The 24276-nt window shown below is 37.0% G+C and overlaps 1 protein-coding gene across 1 annotated transcript in view; it reads left to right on the forward strand.

The window, feature by feature from the left end:
• pappa2 (pappalysin 2) overlaps window positions 1–24276 on the forward strand; it is a 69042-nt gene that overhangs the window by 33453 nt on the left and 11313 nt on the right. Inside the window, exons 14-25 of the mRNA XM_028020911.1 lie at window positions 1243–1439; window positions 3787–3897; window positions 6871–7006; window positions 7170–7344; window positions 7824–7889; window positions 7965–8061; window positions 9189–9366; window positions 10718–10931; window positions 13456–13624; window positions 13712–13844; window positions 14575–14693; window positions 17614–17685. Coding sequence (XP_027876712.1) covers window positions 1243–1439; window positions 3787–3897; window positions 6871–7006; window positions 7170–7344; window positions 7824–7889; window positions 7965–8061; window positions 9189–9366; window positions 10718–10931; window positions 13456–13624; window positions 13712–13844; window positions 14575–14693; window positions 17614–17685 — 1667 coding nt within the window. The remainder of the gene's footprint in view (window positions 1–1242; window positions 1440–3786; window positions 3898–6870; window positions 7007–7169; window positions 7345–7823; window positions 7890–7964; window positions 8062–9188; window positions 9367–10717; window positions 10932–13455; window positions 13625–13711; window positions 13845–14574; window positions 14694–17613; window positions 17686–24276) is intronic.

Below are 24276 nucleotides of genomic sequence, written 5' to 3' on the forward strand. Positions count from 1 at the left end.
TGTAACTGAGTCAAGCTTGTTGGCTGCCTTGCTTGCCCACAAATGAAGAAAAGCTTTAAATAAAAATTATTTAATTAATCTTAGCTGACTTGTAACAGGAAAAGTTTAATCTGATTTAATGTGAGACATTAAGAAAAAACATGTTTAGTGACACACTGAAGTAAAATGTTTTATTTCAGCAGCTTACAGCTTCTCTCATACCATTTGTCCATTTGGGCTACCTTTAAGCTCTTCATTTCATAGCACCTTGAAGGTGCCTACGTTTCCAAGGGTTGAGCAGTATCTTAGCTGCTACAATTTTCTTTAAGACAGATCTCTGATCCCATTTCTGGGACTTCCTAGAATCGATTGTCTAGGAAACAACAGTTCCAGTGACCATTGGTAGCAATGAGACTTTTGTTTTTGTGTGCGTTTTCCCTAATATCTCTGTTGCTTAAGATTTCTAGATAGGTGTGTCTCCTATTTTTTGTGTCTAACAACACACAGTATTTTACTGGTTTTCCATCACGTGTTTATATGTCTGAATTTGGAGGACCTGAAAATTGTATCTCCATAATTCTCCACCATTCTTGGTCTACTGTGGTTAGTAAATATGTTGCTCAATATTCTAGCCACTGACACCTTGCCCAGATGTGGTACCCTCCAGACTCTTTTGCTCTTGCCCTACGGTTGTGGTATTTTACTGTCTCAATTAGTGCCTCTTTTCTGTCCTTGGTCCAGTTTACTCTAGGGAATTCTCAAAAACTCTGTAAAGAAATCAGGTAGATTTCTGTTTTAGACACAGAGGAATGTAGTTTCTTGTGACTCATTTTGGTTGTGAGTCCTTTCAGAGTACAATGCGTTTCTTTTAGCATTAATGAGTAGTTTCATTTCTTTTCCCACAGACACCCAAGGTCAACTGAGGCGCCTTCAAGATTAAAATAACAGGCTAGGTCACCGATTAAGTTTCCTTTTATTAATATCACTGGTTACTGTAATCTCTGATAAAGAACTGAAGTCAAAGTTCATGTCTTGCCGTAATTTGCAGTCTGTTGATACCAGAGGCACAGTTTAGTTGGTGTGGCTATCATGTGGAGTTGCCAAAGAAAATACCAAATAGATTTGCTCAGATTTGGTTCACTGACAAACAGATTTGGATGATAGTCCAACAGTGGGAGAGAAGCATACACCTTGCCAGATGAAAAGAACAGGCTGTGTATTCTTCCATAAATTGTCTTCGCTTTCTTTTCTCTGTTCCCTAAGGTGAACCTAGTCAGTGTTATGTCTTTGACGGCGACGGCGTGTGTGAAGAATTTGAGCGGGGATCAAGTGTGCAAGACTGTGGTTACTTCACACCTTTGGGCTACACAGATCAGTGGGCTTCCAGTGCCTCTGCTTCCCACCAGGACCCCAAACGCTGCCCTGCAGTCACTGCCACAGGGGAGCCATCCCTTCCCAAGGTATAAAATAGAAGGCAGAAATTGTTCAATTTCTGATGTGTGCAAATCCTTATGCAATGGAGGAGCTGCAATCGGAAATAAATAATCCTGAGAGTATCCTTTTTTATAAAAAACAAAACAAACTTTTTGTTTAGATATCAGTTTTCAAGAGAAAACACAGTGGATTTGTAAAATAAAAGATATTTTACTGCAAAGGAGTTGTCCTCATGTAGAAATAAAATCTATATAGAACAGCTTGACATGTTTTTCATTGTTGCTATGGAGCAACTGTGTTATTGTGATTTGAAAGGAAAATGTGTTTGTCAATTTGTGAAGGCAATTTGCATTTACAATCTGCTGCAATGAGTCAATTTTCACAAATCCATCTTTACATGCAGAGCGTCAGTGCATAGCAATGTTCAAGTCTTACTACAGATTCCTAGTTGAACTTATGATGGAGCCATTGCAACACAGGAAATGTGTTTTGCTGTCCTCTATTCCATTCGAACTCTGGGTGTACTGTTATTATCCTGATGGAAGTTGAACCCCTGTCCACATTTAGACGTTTGTTGAAATAGTAACAAGTTTTCCTTCTGGCTAGCCCTATATTTAGCTAAATTCATATTTCTGTCAGCTCTGAATAATTTCCTTAGTGCTGCTGATGTAAAGCCTCCCAAAAGGATGATATTGCCACTACCATGTTTAATGTATCGACAGTTATGTAAATATTGAAAAAACATAGTGTTTATAAGAGTTACATACATTTTTTTTTAACTTGCAGTTTTTTGCCAAAATGTCACACATAAAACAATGCACCTCCAAAATATTATTGAGGTTAGGTAAGTTTAACAGAGGTTCTGTTGAAGTAGCACACAAAAACAACCTCCAAGGTAGTTTTATCACAAAAGGATTATTGACCTCAGAGTTGGCAAAGAGGCAACGTTTTTGTACCACAGCGTTTGTAAAAGAAAAGAAATGCAATAAAGAACAGGAATCCAAGAGTTACGAATAAAGTCAGCGTGACCTATCAAATCCTACCTTATAATAAAATGCCAAACCCTTCTGAACTGTGATTTCTGTAATTGAGACTACTGACATGAAGAACATTATTCCATTAACAGCTGAATATGAAATATAAACAAACGTTATTTTGGGCCCGGTTTGGATGATGGATCAAATCTAGTAATATGAGCTCTGCAGCTAAATATCTGGCCAAGAATGTGAAACAAAAGTAGGCCCGCAGTAATTAAGAAGGTAACATTGTGAATGAAGCCTGGTTTAGCTGTGTTTGATAAAAAGTATTTGCTTATTTACAGAGCCTTGCAAAATCCTTTATGCCAGCGTTTCCCAATTCCGGTCCTCAGGCCTCCCTGCTCTGCATGTTTTAGATGTGCCTCTATTCCAGAGCAGCTGATTCAAATGATTGCATGACCATCAAGTGCTGCAGAAACCTGTTGATCACCCATATATTCAATCCAGGTGTGTGGCAGAAGGGAAACACCTAAAACATGCAGGGCAGGGGGGCCTGAGGACCGAAATTGAGAAACGCTGCTTTATGCCATTGGACCTTTACACATTTAGTCACTTAATCAATGTATTTTATTGGGACTTTATGGGATAAAGTGACTAAAAATTAGCACAAAATGGTGAGGTAGAAGGAAAATGATTAATTATTTTCTAAATTTCTTAAAAATAAACCTGAAATGTAACCTTAATCAACCCTAAGTATAACCCAGGAGAGTCATTTGGCTTCAGACGTCACACAATCATGTAGAGCCACTGTGTACAGTTGGACTCTACAGTGGTTTCATAGATTTGATAGAGGAAATGAGGGAACAAACTGTATCATGAAGATCAAGGAATATAGCGGACAGGCTATGGATAAAGTTGGGGAGAAGTTTAAATCTGGGTAAGAATAAATAACTCAAGCTTTGAACAACTTATAGAACTGGAGAAACTAGATATCCAAAGCTCAAATGAGAGAATGTGTCAGTAGGACAACAAACAAACAAACAATACTAAAGGGCCTTTTTCTGTTAAGATCAATCAAAGTCTAAACATTCATTTAAGATAGTTTTAATACTTCACTTCTGAGTGAAATACTTTAGTACAAATTTATATTTGTTAAAATGTGTGTCTATTTTCTCTCAATGTCACAATTCAAGAATACTTTGCTTAACATTGATGTTTTTGGTTGTAAAGTGGCAAAATGTGAAAACATTCTGCGGGTAATGAATATATATGTACAAAGATCCGGGCTTCCAGTCGCAGAGGTTTGCAAACATACTCATTGAGAATAAGGGCATTTTAAGGTGAGTGAATAATTTGCTTATTTTCTCTTGTGTCTTATTCTGTCTTTTGTGTGAAGCTTTGTAGTTTTCAGCACCTGGAGGTGAACGACAAACACGGTGATGCCTGGTTCCCATGCACCGCCCAGTCTGACACAAATAACGGCCTGGAGCACTCTTACTGGATAAAGGTATGAGCATGTTACATGATTACCCATCCACTGAATAACTGTGGGTGGCTAATCTACCTCTAACAGCTTTCCACTGTTACAATAGACTGAAGGAATTGTTGGCTCAAACTTCTGTGCACGCACATATTTTTACAGTTCTAACAATTACATGATTCATACCATGCCTTAGTAACAATAATTGCATATTTTTCAGGTCAATGGTAAATCGCGGGTTCTAATGATGTGTAGATAATTAGCAGTCATGACTAACTCCCTACTTATTCTCTATTTACATTGTGTCCTTGTATTTCTTTGCTCAGAGGACATTAATCATCTGAATCCCTTTAGTAGCAATCACTGGCTTTGTATTAATAGTAAAAAAAACCAAGTGTTATATAATTAACTCATTCTTCTTAATTAGAGAACAAAAAGTTTCCTCTGTTTTTCCAATATGGACAGATGAAAGAATAATTGTTACAAAAAGGATCAGAACTGGATCTTTAATCATAATATAGTTCGTCTTTATAATTCGAATCCTTTTATTAAATGCTGGGGGATAATAAATACATTACTAATGAATATGAATACTTCAAATATAATACAGATTTTTTTCTCATTAAAAAGGCATTAATGAATAAAAGGTACTTGTTATATAGACAGAAACTGATTGAACATCATGCTCAAGGTTTTATTCAGACAGTCCAGACCCTTGCAGACGTATTCCAACTCCTTGAAATTAAATTGAACAAACCTTGTTTTTCACTGTGCTAATGAGTCCAAAGCTTATTTTCTAGATGAGCCTCTGGCGTTAGTGTAGCTGCTGAGCTATCAGTTAGCTTTATGACGAAGCAGCAACAGAAAAGATGGAAATTTAAGCTTGTGAAATTGGCTAAAGGGGTTTGCAGTGGCTCAGATGTTCGGTTTAAATAGTAGTCCTCAGAGCTAACTCAAAGCTTTCTGAAAGTCCAGCACCTTCTTAATCAACAGTCATATATCAGACTGACTGAGGAAATGAGGAAAACAAGAAGCTACATGACTTGCTGTGATTCTAAGTACATCACAGGCAGGAGGAAAGACTGCAATTTGTGAAGGAAGTCATAAGAAGTCCTGTTTGTAGTTTGCCACAAGCCATGAGGGGACAAAGCAAGCAGTTGGACAGAGATGCAGTCGCTGGATGTAATGTGGCATATTTGAGTTGGTTCATGTAGATGAAATCGTTTATGAAACTATTTTCTAAATGATGGGGTGGACATATTTATTTTTATAAAGATCTGACTACGAGTATACAAGGCCTAAATCTTAGTCAACTGTAAGAATGAAAAGTCACAGTCAACATCTAAATGCAATTAAGAATCTATTACAAAACTTGAAATTTTATGTTCTTTTATCCTCTCCATTTAATATGGTCTATTTTGCAAGGAATTAGCAAAAATATGAGTTTGTAGTTGTCCAAATCTGACAGAGATACAAAGAGTTTAAGATGTTATTGCAGTAAAAGTTCCACAAATCTTTGATGCTGGGAGACTGAATGCAAATGAATGCAAAAACCTTTGAGATCTTATTTGTAAGGTAACAGTAAAATAAAACAAACAAACTGAAAACCATGTATCATGTTATCACTTTTCTTTCATTTCACAGTTTTGGATCACTGTGAACTCTCACGACTTTGTCTGCTCTTCTCTGGACTGCAGGGTCCAGAGAAGAGACTGTTTATCCATTGTCTCATCATTTCCACTACTTTGTTGAATGCCTCCTCTTTCCAAAAACTGCTCCTTTTATATGGAGGCCCTCTTTATCAGATACTACCCTGGAGGCTCAAGGCCATCTTGAAAATCCTTTATTAGAGCACCTGTGTCTGCCAGCAGCTCTCCATGAAATATCTCCTTTTCCTTTAAGTTCCTTCTGTCTGAAGGAGCTCCCTCGTCTAAAATTTCGGGTCTGGCTGTCTGAAGAGCATCCCTCAGCCTTTCACTCTCATCTTTCTCCACCAGCTCTATAAAAAGAAGCTGTCTCAATTAGCTGCGTTTGTTTGGAAGAACCTTTGCTTTTCTATGAGGCTCTTAACATTTTCTGAAAGTAATACGCTTACTGAATTCCTTTGAGGATGACACACAAAGTCTGTTGACTTCAAAAGGATGAAACTCCATGGTGTTTTCAGAAAGAGGAGGATTAAAGTCAGTTTTAAAGTATTTCTGCCATATTATCTTGTAACTCAAAGTAATCTATGCAGCTAGGAAACTTGATTTTGTTTGGCAAACCTCATTGTGTTGAAAGATCCAGTGATAACCTGCTCACACCAAACTGTCACGGCATAGTGACAGTTTCAACATATATGTAAAGAAAATATGTATTTTTTTTGCAAAAGTTACATACTGTAGCTTTAAAGCGAATACATATACAGATGCATTCACCATTCATAAACGGATACTTAAAACATACTTATTCTAAGTGTCAAGTTTTATCAACTTTCATAAGTCAAGTATCAATGAGAAACATCCCATATTTACATTTAATTTAAAGGTATTGCTAGTAGGGCTGCACAATATATCTGGACATTTCAGCTTAATATATGTTAAGAGTTTTGAAGTTGTATTTTTCTTTCTAAAGCGATATTTAGCCAGTTGGACATAATCTCACGGCAGCAAGAGCTCACATGGGACATAAATGACATTGCCAAAAAGTCTAGAGGACACATAGAGTAGGAAGCATAGATTAGAAGGAGAGGAAATAAAAAGACAAGCATATATCACCTGATATCGTCATTGACATATTTACCAATATTATCACCATCAGGATTTTCTAATATTGTGAATCCCTCATCGCCTTGTCAATAAGGCTTTACTTATCTTTACCAGCAGTGCCAATAAATACGTTAATTTCTGCATAAATAATGAACACTAGACCCACATCTGATATTTTAACCAACCAATCAATTGCTAATGACTTATCTCTACATGGTTTTCTCATCCTGTTGTGGTTGTACCATTGGACCAGGTGGGGTTCCTCCATCCTGGTGTGGCTGCTTCTGTTATGGTTTACTTGGCCTCGGATGGTTCGTGGTCTGGGGAGTCATGGAGGAGGACAGTCACCATTCTCCTATCTGATGCAAACGGCAAAAATCACTCATTAGGTGCAGATCTTTATTTTAATTTCTTTTTTTGCATGCTGCATGTTACAGTTGAGCTGTTGTGTAAGTCTCCAAAGAGAAACCTTAATTATATTGTATTCCTGGGATTAAAATCAAACCGAAGCATAAACCGGCACATTCATCTGAAATCCCTCCGTCTACCCAGGCACGCACGTCCCCTCATGCTACCGAAACCCACTTGTGGTGAATGTGACTCACGATCTCTCTCAGCCATTCTTCCTCACATCCACTGTTATCCTCCTCTTCTCGTCGCCCTCTGTGGCAGTGAGAGCGGTGGCTCTGAGGACCTCCTGCCACTTCAGCACCTTCGCCCTCACCGGGTGCGCATCAGAGGGTGGGCTCTCCCACTACTACCTACTTAACACACAAACACACACACAAAGAGTTGTTTCGTACACCTATTTGGAAAAAAAAAATCAAAACTGTTCTAAAATATTTGAAATGTACAAATCCAATAAATACAGATAATTTCGCTTTCTTATATGTGAAAGAAAGCAAGAAATACATTGTCAAAACATTGAAAACCAATAAATATAATTATAAAAAAAAAAAAAAAAAGATATGTGAATATGAATCCTGGCTACAAAAAAAATCCAAAGCAGAAAGGTTTATGTAATACAATGCATGTATATCACCCTGTAGATATACATATATCCTTTTTATAGATCTGTTGTCCAGAACCATGGAGTTTCTGACTGATCTAATTTAAAGAGACAGAAGCAGGGCTAGAATGTTTTGTGCTTTTTCTGCTTCTCATTTCTCCACTTCTCTCTATGTCTTCCCTTCACCTCTGCAACAGTTGTCTGCGGCAGCCTTGTCAGATTGACAGCTGCAGTCCTCCACAGATGAAGCATGCCTCCATCAGGTAAAACACTGAACCTTTAGCGAGCTAAAACAACAAACACAAGGACTACCAACATACCGGCGTTTGTCTCTGTAGGTGTACAGGTGGAGGGGAAGCCTCCAGTTGCTCGGTGAAGTGTCACCGTGGTTACAGCATCACTGTCCTCAGTGGCAGGGGCACTCCACCACATCAGGTAAAATCCTTTAAAGGTCTTCAGACTTCCAACTTATATATTCAGTCATCCATTTTGATACCAGCGACTATTAGCTAGACTTTATTTTGCATCTAAATGCTGAACTGACCTAAGCCTGAAGTAGATGACGAAGGTTTTTAATGATTTGTTTGCAATATTTTATTTCTTTTCAACAATTTATGGTGGATCATTTGTTACAAAGCAATTTTGTCACTGGAAATCTGTTCTGTATCATTCTTTACACCATTTTTTTTTACTTGACATTAAAGCGGGAATTCTCAAGAAAACAATTTATAAGAGGAAAAATATTATTTCTTGCTACTTCACATTGATTCCTCCAAACATATTTCTTGTTACTTAGTCTCAAACTCAATCTTTGTCTGCTCTGAGCAGAAAACTTGTCAACAGAAATCACTCATGACAGACGGTGTGTATTTTGGAATAGGGGTTTCTTTCATCATCAGTCAATGTTGATGTTAAACTCACTTCACTGTGGATGGTCACACTGGTGTTCAAACATCTTCTGGTCCTCAGCCTTTGAGGGTCCTAGAATCTTCTGGAACGTCTTACCCAGTTTCCTTTTTTTTGAGTTGACAGCTTGAGTCAGATGAATTAAACTTTAATACAGATTTGTGTTCCAAACCGCAATGATACCAAACACATATCAGACCTGGAATAGATAAAGCAGACTACTACTATACCTCAACTACACAGACTTAAAAGTAGTCTGTGCCGGGAAACCAACACACTTTATGTAAAGACGAGTGGTCAATATTTTGATCTCTTCAAATGTATTTGAAATTTTTCTGCAACTTCATAAGAAACATTTATCAACATATCGATGGGGGTTTATTTATGTAATTGAGCCTGAATGTATAATCCCTAGTGTGCCTAATTCATCTTTTTTATAATTCATCGAAGCTATTTATTATATAATTATTCCAACCTTTAAAAAGGAAATGGGTTTTTAAAAGCCCAAGATAAACAATCATTTGAATGATGAGTGAATAAACTTCTGCCTGAGACTGTGTTGCTTTTTCTGTACTTGGTTACTCGTTAGATGTTTTTTTTTTGTTTCTGAAGAGCAATTTTCTTCTTTCTTCATCGTTTTCTTTCTCCATTTCCAGAGAACCACAGAGCTGGAGTGTTTTCAGGGTTCCTGGGATCGTGTTGTCAGCTGTGAGCCTGTGGACTGTGGCCTTCCTGATCAGTCTCATGTTTATCATGCTATATTCAGCTGTCCTTGGGGAACAACCTTTGCCAAACAATGTTCCTTCACCTGTGGACCCCCAGCCATATTACAAGGTGACAGCAGGGTTTATTGCATGAATTCATAAATAGCCCTGAAATAGTTATTTTTATGATATTACAAGACATTTATTGTGATATATTGTAGTTAAAATTATGTCTTATATTACTAAAATTCAGGGTAACCCCTGACAGAAATATGTACACGAAAGAGTTGATGTTGCAGTTCATCATCATGCAAGTATGTCATATTTTTAGGTTGAAGACAACTGTTTGTTTGTCTACTTTGTACTGCAGCTTCCAAAAAGCTTGAGTATAATAAATATGCAAAGCCAAACCTGTCTGCTGCAGGGAAAAAGGTGTCATTTACAAACACTTTTAATTTATGGCTGGAAAGTCACTAGAACATGTTGCTCTTCAGAGCCATTTCTTACGTCAACAGAAGAACTTTATATTGCAATCCATAAATATGTAAAAATACTTACAATTTTGGCTTTTGGTTCAAGTAAACACATTTAAAGGTCATCATGCATCATTTAGCAGGAATGTTTTCCAGATCAGCTTCTTATCAACAAAACAACCGCATGACTTTTATGTAGTTTGTGAAGTATATGTTGCCATGTTAAAGATCGAGTACATTTTATAGAGCCCATAAAAGATTTTCAACTTTAGATGTGTTAAAACACTCATGATTAATAAGGGCGAGGAAACAGACCTGAGCAATTATAATTCTACACGAAGTTAGCACACTTTGTTGGGTCAGAAGTCAATGACTGATTTTATTTTCTGAACTTTATTGAGTTGTTAATGTATAGCTCAGGGTACGTATGGGGATTAACGTGCTACAAAGTGCCAATATTTTCAGCACACCTTGGATGGTTATGATGTTTTTCAGTTTTTCTAAGCAACAACATTATGCTTTTTTTTTTTCAAATAATGTAATGAAAGTCTCTTATTTTCTTTAATCTTAGTTAAAATAGCTGCTCTGATAGTCGAAAAACATCCCAGAAAACATGCAACGACTCCAACGGTTAAGAAAATTCCTTGTACTTGTACTGTATTTACATTTATTTTTCAGGTATTGAGGTAGTTCTGCGTGTAATTCTCTAAACTAAAATCAGTGAAGTTCAGTCTGTGACAGAAAGCATCAGGCAGGAAATTATTTTTGTCTACTTTACAAACAGATACGGTCATAAAATAGTGGGAAAATGAATATAATATGACTACACATATAAAAACCACAAAAAACTTTACCAACCTGTGACAAAGGTTTAGAGGGAAACGTAGAAATAATAATACAATCACGTCTTCTTCTTCTGAGATCTTCCTCCTTTGGACTACCCGTCTTGTTGAAATTATCCTCTTCCTGTTCCTCCTTCTCTCCATCTTTTCTTCTCCCACCCCCCAGGTGACAGTGATAGGTTGGTGTGTTTAGAAGATGGGCTGTGGTCTTTCCCAGAGGCCTACTGCAAGATTGAGTGTCCGGAAGCGCCTAACATTCCCAGTGCCAGACTTCTCACAGAGGACTGTCTGGCTTCAGGACACGATGTCGGGTCCTTCTGCCGATACCGATGCAGCCCGGGCTTCTACGTGGTTGGGAGTCTCAAAAAGAAGAAGCCAAAGTAGGTAGCTTGAGATGGAAGTCGGTTCAGGGTTTGGGGAGAATGCACTTTCACTTACGTGGGCTTTTTTTCTATACACTTCATAATTTGTCTGAGATATATTTATCAGTTTCAAAAGCTGTATATTTTGTTTCAGAATTTTGGTAAAATGAAATAGAGTTAAGGCTTAATGACACTAGCATTATTTTTGCAATATTCATTGCACACTGCATATTACAGTTATTGTTTTTGATTTACTGCTTCTAGGAGCAAACTTAAAACAAACAGTTCAAGGTATGGTACCTTTTTGAAGGTACGGTACAATTTAGTATTCTGTACTTGCCTAATAAGAAACATCCAACCAGATGTGCTTGCATGAAATTGCCATAAAACTATACATTTTATAGATTTTTTTTCATCACAGTTCTATTTAGCAATGTCAAAAGCCATTTCTTTATGTATCATTTAATTGGTTGGTGCTTTTATGAGTTACTCCTTGAGTAAACAATTTTACAACCCATGATGCTTATTAATCCAACATGTAACACTGAACATGAGCAATCATTAAACAGCCCTAAATGGCATTTTACATTTTTACTTTAAAAGGTAAACCATTATTAACGCATATTATAACACATATTTTTGCTTTGACACAGTGCAGACAGGAGATCTATTTTGCTGCTAAATGGGAACAGCCATGTTTTTGTTGTTAAATCACCAAAACTTTAATCCAACAGTCTTGACTTTGTTAAAATAAACCTCAAGGAATCTCAGCAGGCTTTTATTGCTGCATTTAATGGTGCGTTTCATATTCTATTTTGAACATGCGATGCAGCGTGGTGTTCATTCAGTCAACTTTTTCTCAGAATTTCACACACAACTTCAATTTATACTGAAAATTTAGAGCCTTGCAAAAGTATTTAACCCTTTCAGCCTTGAATTCTTGTGTAATTTATTGGAATTTCATGTGACAGACCAATACAGCATGGGGCTTAGTGGGTATCACTGTTGCCTTGCAGCCTGTGTTCAAATCCTGGCCGGGGTTCTTTCACCCCATTCATGCGTGGGTTTTCTCTGAGTTCTTTGGCTTCCTCTCTAAGTCCAAAACCATGACTGTTTCTTTAACTGGTCTCTATAAATTGCCCTTATGTAAGAGAGTGTTTGTGCATATTTGGCAGTCATGTGTTGCCCTGTGATGAACTGGCAACCTGGTCAGGGCAGACCTGGGTGACAATGGTTCATGAGGTTCATCCTTTAACTGGTGGGTTGCCAGTTCGAGCCCCCACTTTGTCTGTCTCAGGTAAACACAGTCAAAGCAGTAATTAAGTCAAAACTGTACTTAAATTATATACATTTTGCATTTAAGGTAAAAAAAGCCCTCATTGTTTGTAAATATATTCTACCCAGAACTTCTTTTGGGTCACCTAGTTCAAATTCTGTAAAGAAAATCTTCTATTAAGCACCTTTTGCTATCCAATTATTCATCAGTTAATCCAAAACAATTTATCTACATTGTATTGATAAATCGAGCAGAAAAACATGAGTGACAGTAAAGGAATGCTGCTATTGCATTTTAGGCAATAACATCGTCTATTTTCTTAACTTAAAAAAAGAATCAAATTATCTATTTGCATTTTTATGTATTTTTCATATTGTATAAAAAAAGGCTAAAATGTAAATCACAGTATGTGCCAACTTTGTATTTGATCGATCATCAAAATAATCGACAGAATAATTGATTACCAAATTAATCGTTAGTTACATCCCTACTCTGTACTTGATAAAGTGTTAATCACCTACTACCCAATTACCGCTGAAGTTAGGAACCAGTCCTTTGACGACAAGGATGGGTGGGTGGACCTTATTAATAGTCACTAATTTGGAAGAGTGAATATAATCCAGCACTGATAATTTGAAGGTAATTAGTTGTGCTGGATTATAGTTAGAAATTGTGTGGTCAAAGCTGAAGAGGTTTATGTGAGCAAGTCGACCTACAAACCTGACACAGTTACAGAAGTTCGGTTACATGGAATAGCCCAAAATGTCAGCAGACTGGTGTCTTAAGCTTGTGCAAGAATATCCTGGGTTTATTTGACTCTAATGATAAAGTTTAAAAGTGAATTCTGGCAAATACAAAGGATATGTTTGTAAACTTCTGAATTGGAAAAAGGAAAAAAAATAGCTAATGACTGATTCATTGGTCTGGCATTTAACTCCTAAAATAGCTTAGGTAATCCTAACTACCTAAGTGGTAGTTAAGTTTGTGGGTTGATGATGATATACAGGGCTGGTACTCTCCCAATCTGGTATAGACTAATTTTTAGATTTTCAGTGTATGTTTTTAAGCTTTTTGTCTACTCTTTTTTTCTTCTATACTTGCTATAACATTAATTACCCTTTGGAACCCAAATAAACCTGAACTGACCTAACCCAGGACAATTTTGGTTTGACTTCGAGTCAGACAGCAACAAAAATATATATGTGACTTTTTATAAAGTGCATGTAAATATTTAATTTCAAGAACATTTACTATTGCTCTCTGTAGAAAGTACTTCAAATTGGAGTGCTTGGAGGACGGACAGTGGGAGGAAAATGCCTGTGAGCCAATATCCTGCCCAGCTCTTCCGGATGTCTTCCAGGGCATGTACACCTGCACCAATGGCCTGCGCTACAACACCCGCTGCACCCTGCAGTGCCCAGATGCCACAGAAAATGTAAACTACTTGTCTAGTCAGATGAAAAGCAAATGTTGCTCTTTGTAGAGCATTAATTGTGTATTTTTGTGTCTTTGATTGTTCTAGAGTGAAATTCGGTGCACTAAGGATGGTAAGTGGACGGCAGAGTTTACTATGTGCTCCATGCTCCAGGGTTCATGCTCTGCTCCCCACAATCTCAACTACGTTGAGTACAGCTGTGACCAGGGGATGAATATTGGTGAGTCAAACCAGATCTTAAAGCTGCATGTGTTAATTATTACATAAATGCACCTAAACAAATTAATTCCCTTCAAACAAATGGTTTCTTACAAATCACTGTTTCCGGACTATATTTTTTGTTTTAGAACAGCATTTTGTCAATACTCAAGTACCTTTGTTCTGACACTTGAAGTACTTCCAGTTTCCTGAACAATTCCTGTTTCAGATTTTAAGTAATTAGCCAGTACATGCTATAAAAACTTCGTCCAGATTCCATTATAAATATCAGGAGAAAGAAAAAGAAAATCCATGAAACATCTGGAAAGATAACTGTTTTGATAGACTGGGAGACAAGAAATTTTGTGCAGAATCATAAATCAGACCTGACAAAATCTGATATTTAAAATCAGGCTGGATTTAGAATCTCATGGGCATCAAGAAGTCACTCCTCTTAGTGGGCCAGCAATAATAGTTGAGTTGAAGTTTGCTCTTTCAAGTGACCACAGAGTAAAACAAAAGGAAGGGCGATGGGGACGATGCCTCCTCCGGGTGGTAGGTCTTGTTGAGTTAAGTGAGATACTTAATTTTCTCTGAAGCATAGATTCATTGATATTTTTATTTAATTCATTTTTTACTCTATGAATTCTGATAATTTGTCAAGGTAACATACTTGGAGAATTACTACTTTTTTCGGCAGCATTATATGTTTTTGTACCTGAGGAGAACATGACCTGAAAAATGCTTTCCAGGCAATATGTGCTACCCTACATGTGTTGCTCTGGACATGGTTCTGAATGACCCGGTGGTTCTGTCCAATGGTACTACACCTGGCACCTTGAAGCACTGGATGCAGCCTACCACAGTACAGGTGAGTCAGTTTTACTACTGAATCTAATTTTGTTAGCCTGGTAAAAACTGGCCTCTTGTTCTACGCTTTTCTTCGTACAGAGGGTCTGTGCGCTTTGCTATTGAGTAATTACTGCTTGGTGGAGGCGTGGCGTACATAAAGTGCAATTTTGATGCTATGAAGCTAACTGGAAATCGCCTGCACTGTAAACAATCCTCCATTGTGAAGAGCAAAGTGCTGAGCTGAACAAATGTCTGGTAATGGTAATTCAATATGTTGGAAGCGTGACCAACACAAAACAAATGCTAACAATATCACTGTAACAATCAATACGAGCTAGGAATTGTTGCTCTTGATTTTCTTTTTTTTGATATGTTAAACTTTTACATTTTTATTTTAAGCCTAAAAACACAAACTGTGTTGTTCTTACTCGGTTAATCTCCCATGGCCTCAGTAGCTCAAGCTAGAATTGGTCCATCTCCATATTGTGATATTTCTGACTTAGGCTATGCAGAATTTACATCCAGTGCATTTGGAAATAGATTTGTCCCAATGTTTACTTCATTCTATTTATCTTGAGGTTAATGATTTTGTTTTAAAGCAGAGGAGGAGAGGGAACAAAATGCTGTAAAAATCAGTAAACAAATCTGACCTAATTTGTGTCCAAGTATATTTTTCTTTATTTCCTAATGAAGCTGGAGATGGTAAAACAGCAGAGCTAGTAGCTTTTTACTGGTTTAAACAGCAATTATGGGATTGTGGTTTTGCTACCATTTGGAAACTTGTGATAATTATTACTAAACTGTGGTTGTTTTTGCCTGCTTGCTGCCAAGCAACTTATCCTGGATGCCATGAAAGTTGATCCACTGACAAACAGGTCTGACTTTCAAAACACTCATCAGAATGAATAATTCATGCAAACATCTGGTGCTCTGAACAACATCAGCAGCGAGGAAACTGTGCTCAACCCTAACTTAACTTTACTGACAATTACCAAGTTTGTTCACAACATAGATAATGGAGGTGAGAGACAACAAACACAACATAAAATTATAAACTTTTTGTCCAACACAGAAAATGCATTTGATATCAACAACCACTGTGCACTTACGTTTAAGATGATTATTTTAATGTTGCAAGAGAAATCTATAAAGCCACTAGCAGATGTCTAACTAGTTTTCTCCCAGAATTAATTATTTAGCCCTGACTTCCTTATCTGTCCTTGTACCTGACCATACAGAGCTCTAGATGCTGCTTGAGGTCTACCCTCCTTCCACAACCCCCACTACTCCCAGGGCTCAAAAATTGGACGGGAGCAAATGGATACATGCAAATATGTTTTATATCAGATATTAGATTTAATCCTAAAGAGTTTTCTTGAAAATACTTTAATTCCCCAGTGTGCCGGCTAATCACATCATAAAATCCATCTCGTGTGTGTAAATGCTTGTTTGATTTAGTTCAAGTGTTTTTGTATTACTGGAAATCATAGGGAGATAGCGTGGGTAAACGTTTCAGTTGACGTCAAGTCTTTTAGGAACTGCACACATCTCCAAAACATACAGTGTATACAAGTGTGCGAGAGAATGGAATGTCAGGTCCCGGGTCTGAGTTGCTGCGCTTGTTTTGCTCGAAAGGAGGATCGTGTTACCCAATATCATATCTGAGAAATCACTTCTGCGTTGATGTTGTTGCATACACTGCTTCGCTTTTGCCTCACATTTGGGTGGTCAGTCAGCCAGCCAACCTGTTTGTCCTTCTGTGCCAAGGTTAAATACTTGCACTTGCACTTGAGGTCTGATTACTTACGCCATATCTTTGGCGCTGCTTAGCGATTTCAAGGCATTGTGTTATCTTGAAAACTTCAGAACCTGGTCTTTATTGCGATGTCAGGCTGCACAGGAAAGTCTCCGGGGAGGATCCAGTTTCCTTATCCATATTTACTAGTCAATCAATTGTCTACTAACCACCTTGTAATTTACTGGGGTCAAATAAATAACTCACATGACTGTATCCAGTCATGTGAGGTAAAATCTCTGCCTTACAAAAGTTCACAGCAAAAATGTGGGGTCTTTATTCAGTTGAATAATAACAATAATAATAATAAAAACATTGATCTTAATCAAGATTGTACCCAAGCTTTGTTAATTCCTCTGTGTTAAAGTCATATAACCAAGGCTGTGTTTGCTTACAACACCTTGCAAAACCATTCAAACACTTTGTGCTGCCATCAAGACATTTATCTGAATACATAACTTCATAGGTTTGAATAAATAATTCTAAAAATGTTTCTATGTTATTAAAATGATCACAAGTTGTTTTGTTTCGATAAACCAGCAATGCTTTATGTAAAATACTGAATATATGAAAAATGGATACTGGGAGTGGAGGTTCACATTCCAACAGAATAACCCTAAGCCTTTTGCCAGAGGGATTGTTTAGATCAAACCACATTCATGTGTTAGAACAGTCCAGTCCAAGTCAGGAATTTAACCCAATTTATAATTTTGCAGCAAAACTTCAAAATTGAATAAGGGGTGGTAAAAGTATGCACTCTGCACTTTTCAGATTTCTAAAAAAGGTTTGTTCTATATCTTATTTATACAGTACTTTGTGTCAGTCAATCAAAATGCAACATATTATGAAATATGTTGCATTTTGTGGTAGGAACATGACAAAATGTCAAAAGTGTAAAGGAGTTTGTGAGGCACCATATCTACCAATAGCTATTCCAATACAGATATTATAGTACTGCTTGTACTGTAGTAAATCCTTGTTCTTAGCTGTATGTCATTCCCTATTAATGCCTCTGGTTGTAACTGTGAGCATCAACATGACAGAAAATTATGTGGACATGTGCTGGTGATTAAATGTTGTGTTGTTCTCCATAGCGAACCCTTTTAACAAATACATTTATACGCATGTGGATTTTTTTTTTTAGAGCATAATCTGCACCGGGATGATGAAGTGGTATCCTGACCCTGAAAACATCCACTGTATCCAGTCATGTGAGGTAAGAGCAACAACAGAGGAGGTTTTGGACGAACAAAATCCTTTTTTTTTCTTTTAAACTATTCATTTGCCCACAAAGGCCAACACTGACAGAAAACAATGTTCCATCCAAATTTCAGTCTCACCGAGGTTTTAAGCTCAGAACAGTATCTGTTTTAGAATAGACTGATATTGTTTTGCCAAACACAATGATTCACTGGAGTGAAGTGTGCCTGAATTAGCATTTTTATCTTCTCCTTGTCAGAGATGGGATATTTATAGAGACCCGAAAAGTGGAAAACGAAAATGCAATAAAAAAAGAGACTACTTTTAATTTTTCTTGCGTCTATCCACAGTAATGTGGAATTTATTATTTAATAAGTTAGATTGTCAGTTTCTTTGTTTACCTTTTCCTGCTCTCTTCATACTGTTATGTAGAGTTTTTTCTCCTTTGTACAAATAAGCCACTTTTAGGAATAACCTCATTAGATGTTGTGGCTCAGCCAGGCTCTTCCAGTAATACCAAACATGAGGCAAAACACGCTCCATTCTTGTTGTCATCACTACTTAAAATACCGGAGCCAGTGTGCAACTTGGTTCATATTTCACAAAGAGAAATCTCATGCTGAAACCGATACCCTCGCACTGCACTTCGCAAAAATCCTTTTAAAATATATCCAAAGAGCCTTTCTTCCAGAGAGTCTAGCCTTTCCAAATGTTGCCTTTGCCTGCCAAGCCTAATGAGTTATCTGATAAAAGAAAATGAATCGATTACTGGATTAGGTTAGATTTAAATTAATCATTCATCATGACGCAATGTTTTTAAATCTCTATGTTTTGGTTTAGGTAGTGTCAGTGTTGTGCATGCTGGAGCTCCTCTATAGGGAAAAGGATAACCTCCTGTTGTGTGACTCTGGTTTCTAAGAAATGTTTGGATATTTCTAGGAAATTCATTTTTCAAAAGTCTGGGAAATGGGTGACAAAACTTGAGTACTTCGAGTAATCCAACTCTTTCTGTTGTTCGCCAATCTGTCCGTTCGTCCATCCACCCTTTTTTACATGTTCATTCGTCCTTCTACACGTCCACCTATTCGTCTCTATTTCAGTTCACCCAGCCTGTCCATCCATCCAGTTTACCTCCCCTCCATCAATCAATCCCTTTATTCATTAGTCCATCTGTCTATTAATCTGTTAATCTGCCCAGCTGTCCTTCCGTCTATCAGTCCTCACTATTTTGGGATTTTCTCCTAAAACTTGCACAGTAAAGTTGAAACTGGGTTTGAGAATAAATTAACTATTTGCTGGGGAAAAATAGTGTTACAGGAATATTTTTGTAAGAATAAAGGTACATAAAGCCAATTTGAATTCAGTATATCAAGTGACATCAGTGAACATTTGCCCAAGTTACTAAGCGAGAAAAGCCCCTCCATCCACTCTACTGCTGAACAAGGAGCTCACCAGGCTGCTCACTTCCTGGAATGAAGCACCAATCTATGTATTACTGGTCATTTTAAATATAGATCAGTAATTTTATGCTGTTATTTTATTTGTACTATATTGTTAAAATAAACTCATCAATAAATCAAACTACTCAGCTTCTTGAGTTGGAAAACATTTTTTATAGATACTTTATTAAATATAAAAGTTTTTTTTTGGGTTAGAAGTGAAATGAATTTAATGACACATAATTTTTTTCCTCTCAATATTTTCATGAGCAGGATAGAAATCACGCTTATGCAACATACTGACGTATATCACTGTTAGCAGATCCTTCTGTAGAAACAGCAGGTGTATAAGTAGTATTCTGAGTTAAGCGCTGAAATTAAATAAGGACATTTGACCCTGAAATCTGAATCAAAGCCTAAAATCAGAACGGTATTAAAGAACAAAAATATTTTAATTTTGAATGTTCTGTTGCCCATAAGTTTCACGTGAAGCCTTTGGCTTGTTTTTGACAGAATCTGTAACATTTGCTTATCACGCCTTTTAACAGTGACATTTTAGCAGTAAGTGTAAATCATCTGAAATCATAAATCCAGGTAGTTTTGATTTGACATTCATCGTCTGGGTTCAGAGAAGGCTGAAGCTATGAATGGAACACATAAACTGTTGATGTCTCACGGCATTAAAATATTCGTCATACCTGCCAGCTCTACATTTTCCCTTCAACCTTCCCATGAATGTTGCTAGGCAAAACAATTGCTTAAAACCCACTCCTCCTTTACAGCTCCGTAAATTATACCGGACCACATGTGTTGCATGTGATCTGTGCCAGATCTCATCCAGATGCCGTTGCTCCCTCTCCTTCTCTTGCTGTGTGTCTGGATCCACGTTGATAGTGTGAGTCAGCTCAGACTTCTTATCGGTCTTTGTGCGGCAGCCAGAATTTGAAAAAGCTCGACCTCTTAGAAACGGGCGTGTCAGAGAGAAAAACAACAAAAAAACCCAACAACATTTGTTTTGATCCAAGAAGTGTCTTTGAAAATGTGTCTCGACAATTGGAGCAAAACAGTGCAACACAAGAGAGTAACGGTGAGCCAATTAAATGCATCAGCTTCGGCATCATTTGACAAGAGGCATTTTGGCAGAAGAGGTGGATAGATGGTTGGTTGCCGCTCGGTTGATAGTCGCTGTGCTGACACCTTCATCACATCGTGGAGCCCTTTAAAGTGACACTGACATCTGAATTCAATTACAGCTAAGGAAATATTGAAGCACAGAGTGAAGCAGAATTACTCGCTTCTGAGATTGTCCGATTCACCTGGCAAACCTCGGCTCTGTATTTAAGTGTTTGTTTTAATTCTACTAACTTATTCAGATTCAAATCTGAATAAGTTAGTATTCAGTTTACTGTTTTTAAAAAAGGCTTATCTCAAAGCAGTCAGAATAATACATTTAATAAATAGTAGTGCTGTGTTCAGAGCATTTATTACAATAGAAGAAGCCCAGTACTTTGCTGGCTACTTCTGGCCACATTTTTTTTTCTTTGGACTACTATGATTATGTAAATACCTCACCAAAAAACTGCCAATGTGTGTTTTGTCCTGTTCCTCCCTGCGAAAAGAGATTTAACTGTAGTAACCACCATAAGTATAACACCAAAATGCTGCTGTTGTTTTTTTAAGTTGTGTTTCTTGAATAGGCTGTTTACGGATGGCACAGCATGTTTTAATACAAAGGTAGCAACTGCCAAAGGAGTAGTAGAGGGCAGTTACATACCTTTTTAAATTGTAACCACATATTTGCATCATCTGTTTAACCAGATTTTTGTTCCAATATGTGGCACGTTTTGGCAGTGTGATCTAGACTGTTTTCTTTTCCCGCCCGGAGCCTAATATCCCAAAATCGTCTATGTTAGTCTGTAGTGTGCATTTCAACTGTGGGCAACAACGCTGGGTTGTTTATATAAATCACATCTGCTGATGCTGAAAGGGGCTGTCCTACTGTAGGAGTGTTGCTGCTTCAGTAATAAAACAAAGTCCAACCTAGAAGTCCAATTATTTACAATACAACTTTCTAAATTGGTCTTGCATTCAGCTTCTGTCATCTGGATAGGATGGTGACTAATCACAGCAACAGCAGAGACCAGGATCAAAACTGTGAAATCAGACTAAAACAACATTATTCTGTGATTATTTCAGTCCGATTATTTGAGTTATGGTTTGAAAGCAAAATAAAATCAGTCCAAGCTTTGTAAAATGTGCAACTAGCATTGATTTTTATTGAACTCCACTAGTCCTGACCACCACGTGTCATAATGATTTTTTTTCCCATTGCAAAATGTATAAACTGTTACTCTGTCAGAGTGATTACACTTTTTAACATCTCTAGAGTAACTCCAAAAGAATTTGACTGACACAAACGTCCGTGTTTCTTTCCAGAGCGCAACAGTAATCGGAAATTATGTGGCTTTTTTCCAACCTAATATCCATTAATGATCCATGGAGATAATGGTGGATTTTATTTCCAAGCTCCAACTTAAAGAATTTAAAACCCTAAATTAATTCCTTTTAAGGATTTGTTCCACACCACAGATGTCCAAAAAAAAGTTGGCTGCTTAAAATCTACTAAAGTTAAATTAACAAAAAGTGTATGGAAGTTTAAAGTGATGACTGAAACAGGACACAGAGGAAAATTAAGCCATTCTGAAATGCTTATAGAGGGAAAACACTATAAAATTCCAACCCGATATCTCAGCCTGAATAAAAAGGAAAAAAAGCTCTTCCTCCCTGCCAGAGCCTTTTTCTGGGTAAATTCCTACCTGAATAATCTGATTATACCTTGGTAGATGCAGCAGAAAAGAAGGGAGGCAAAGAGGGATTCAAGAAAGTTATCCTGGCTCCCAGAAAAGATTCCTCCAGTCAAAGCATGTCTATAGATCATAAAGATTTCTAATTAAAGCCACAGATCACAAGTGAGTGAATTAGGTTTATAAGCCCTGATTTATTGTGTTAACTAAGGTTAATCTGGAATGTTCCTGTGCACAGAAAAGAGTTAGTGTGCATTTTATAATAAAGTTTGTAATAAAAAAAAACAATGCAGGTGTGGGATTACAACCAACAAAGAAAATAGGTTTAAGAGTGATCATCGTCATAGAGACAATCAACCATGCACACACTGAATAACCTAAACATAAATCCCACTCAGCATTTTTCTTAAGTGGTTTCCATGAAGTCTAGCATTTAATTTGATGTTTAGTTCTGTAGTTGTGCTAACACTCAACAAGCTCCTCAAGTTTCGCCTTAATTGCGCTTATCAAGCTGAGCTGCATGGTTCAAGTCTCAACTCCCCCTTTCAAAATTACTGATGCGTTGCAAAGGCGAGCAAAGCTTAATCTTTAACTTAAATGATATTTCTACATGTCTCTGTTCATTAAGTGTTTCATATATTTTAATCTTTTTAGCTTTCTTTCTATCCAGCAACCCAATGGGATCCTGTTTTGTTATGAATATCTAAGTTTAATAATGTGTAAGGTAGTTTGTTTAATATTTAATAAAAATTACACAAATACTGTTAAAATATTATGATGTGCTTTTTTTTAAAGCCCTTTGTGTTGTAGAATGGCTCGCTGAGAAAACTCAGGGTGTTTTTTATTATCAATTAATTGTTAGGCGATCGATAAAATCGGTCAACTTTAGATTAACTTATTAACCGGTAACCTGCATCTCTAATTTCTACAAATATATACAAACCTGTACTCATTGTCCTTGAAATGTGTTTAAGAGCTGTGAATACTTTTTTAAGATGGAAAATTCTCTCCGTCATAAGCGCACACACCTCTGCACACAGTTTAACAAAATAATAATAAAACATAGGCTCTTAATCATGTAGGGAATAGCAAAAGAGAAAACTATTTATTATTATTATTACGACAATGACACGTGATGGCTTGATTCCATTGCTGGAAGCAACTTGACAGAATGTCTGCTGCATAAAGAATGATAGCAATTCTTGGTAGGAAGAAACATATAGAATATATCACCGGTGGAGTGTTCAATAGAATTCCGATTAATGTTTTGCAATCTTTTGACAGGTGATGATGATAGAGCATATTCTTCTTGAAAGAAACGGCACTGAGAAGAGGACTACTTATGAAAACTAGATGTGAGGTTGGCTGCTGCTTTTGTCTCTGGTTGGAGGGGAGTTATTGTGAAAAGATCGCACAGAAACCAGCTGGCCTGCTGCGTGCAGTTCCCTGTAGCGGCATCACTCTTCACAGTTCTGTGCTTGCCTGTGTGATATGGAGGGCTGGAGGTGGCAAAATTACAGAAGTAAAAATATCATAAAACACACACACCTTAATTAATTAGCTAATCAATTAACTACATGTATAATAAAACGATTAGAAACATCATTGATTCACTACTAAATTCTTTACTACGGTACATTAAATGATCAAATACATCAATACATTACATTAAGAAAAATTCAATAAAATAATTAAATGAAATAATTAAATCCATCTTTTTAAATAATGAACTTAAACAACAAAATGTCCTTTTAAAGAAAACTTTTATTTTAAAATATATTTAATTATTTCGCCGTGTTTTTATTTATTTCATAGCTCCTGTGTGAGCGCAGTAATAAAATAATTTAAATGATCAAACCTAGTCATCAGAGTCAGTGGACTTAAGTTGATCCTGTGAAATTGATTGCTTTGGTTTGGTGTTGTGTTCATGTTGTGAACATGTTGTGTTCAAACGTGGCTTCTCTGACACTGCAGGACTTGAATGCGCTTTGTCCTGAACTGATGATGCGTTTTAGACCAAGCCATGGATTTAAAAGTTGGAGTTTGTAGTAGATGAATTAGAACAGTTTATCAAAGTCATTGGAATTATTTCTGCTCTCTGAAACCACCTCGAGCCCAGAGTGATTGCAAATTTACAAGAAGTACTTCAGCTGTTCTCCACCACACTACTTGAAACACTTTCCAGGTGTTGCATCAAATTCTGTGACCAATCCTCTTCTGTGATCGCAGAGAGCGATTGCATGCATTGATTTGCATGTAAGTATTAAAGAGGTCTGACTTTGTGGAGTTCGCCTCAAAGCTTCGTCAATAAAATGCCCTGCCTCTCATAGCAACTCTGGACAACTTTTTGAAGTTCTTCCGTCT

The sequence above is a fragment of the Xiphophorus couchianus genome, chromosome 6 (assembly GCF_001444195.1).
Source record: "Xiphophorus couchianus chromosome 6, X_couchianus-1.0, whole genome shotgun sequence".
NCBI lineage: Eukaryota > Metazoa > Chordata > Actinopteri > Cyprinodontiformes > Poeciliidae > Xiphophorus > Xiphophorus couchianus.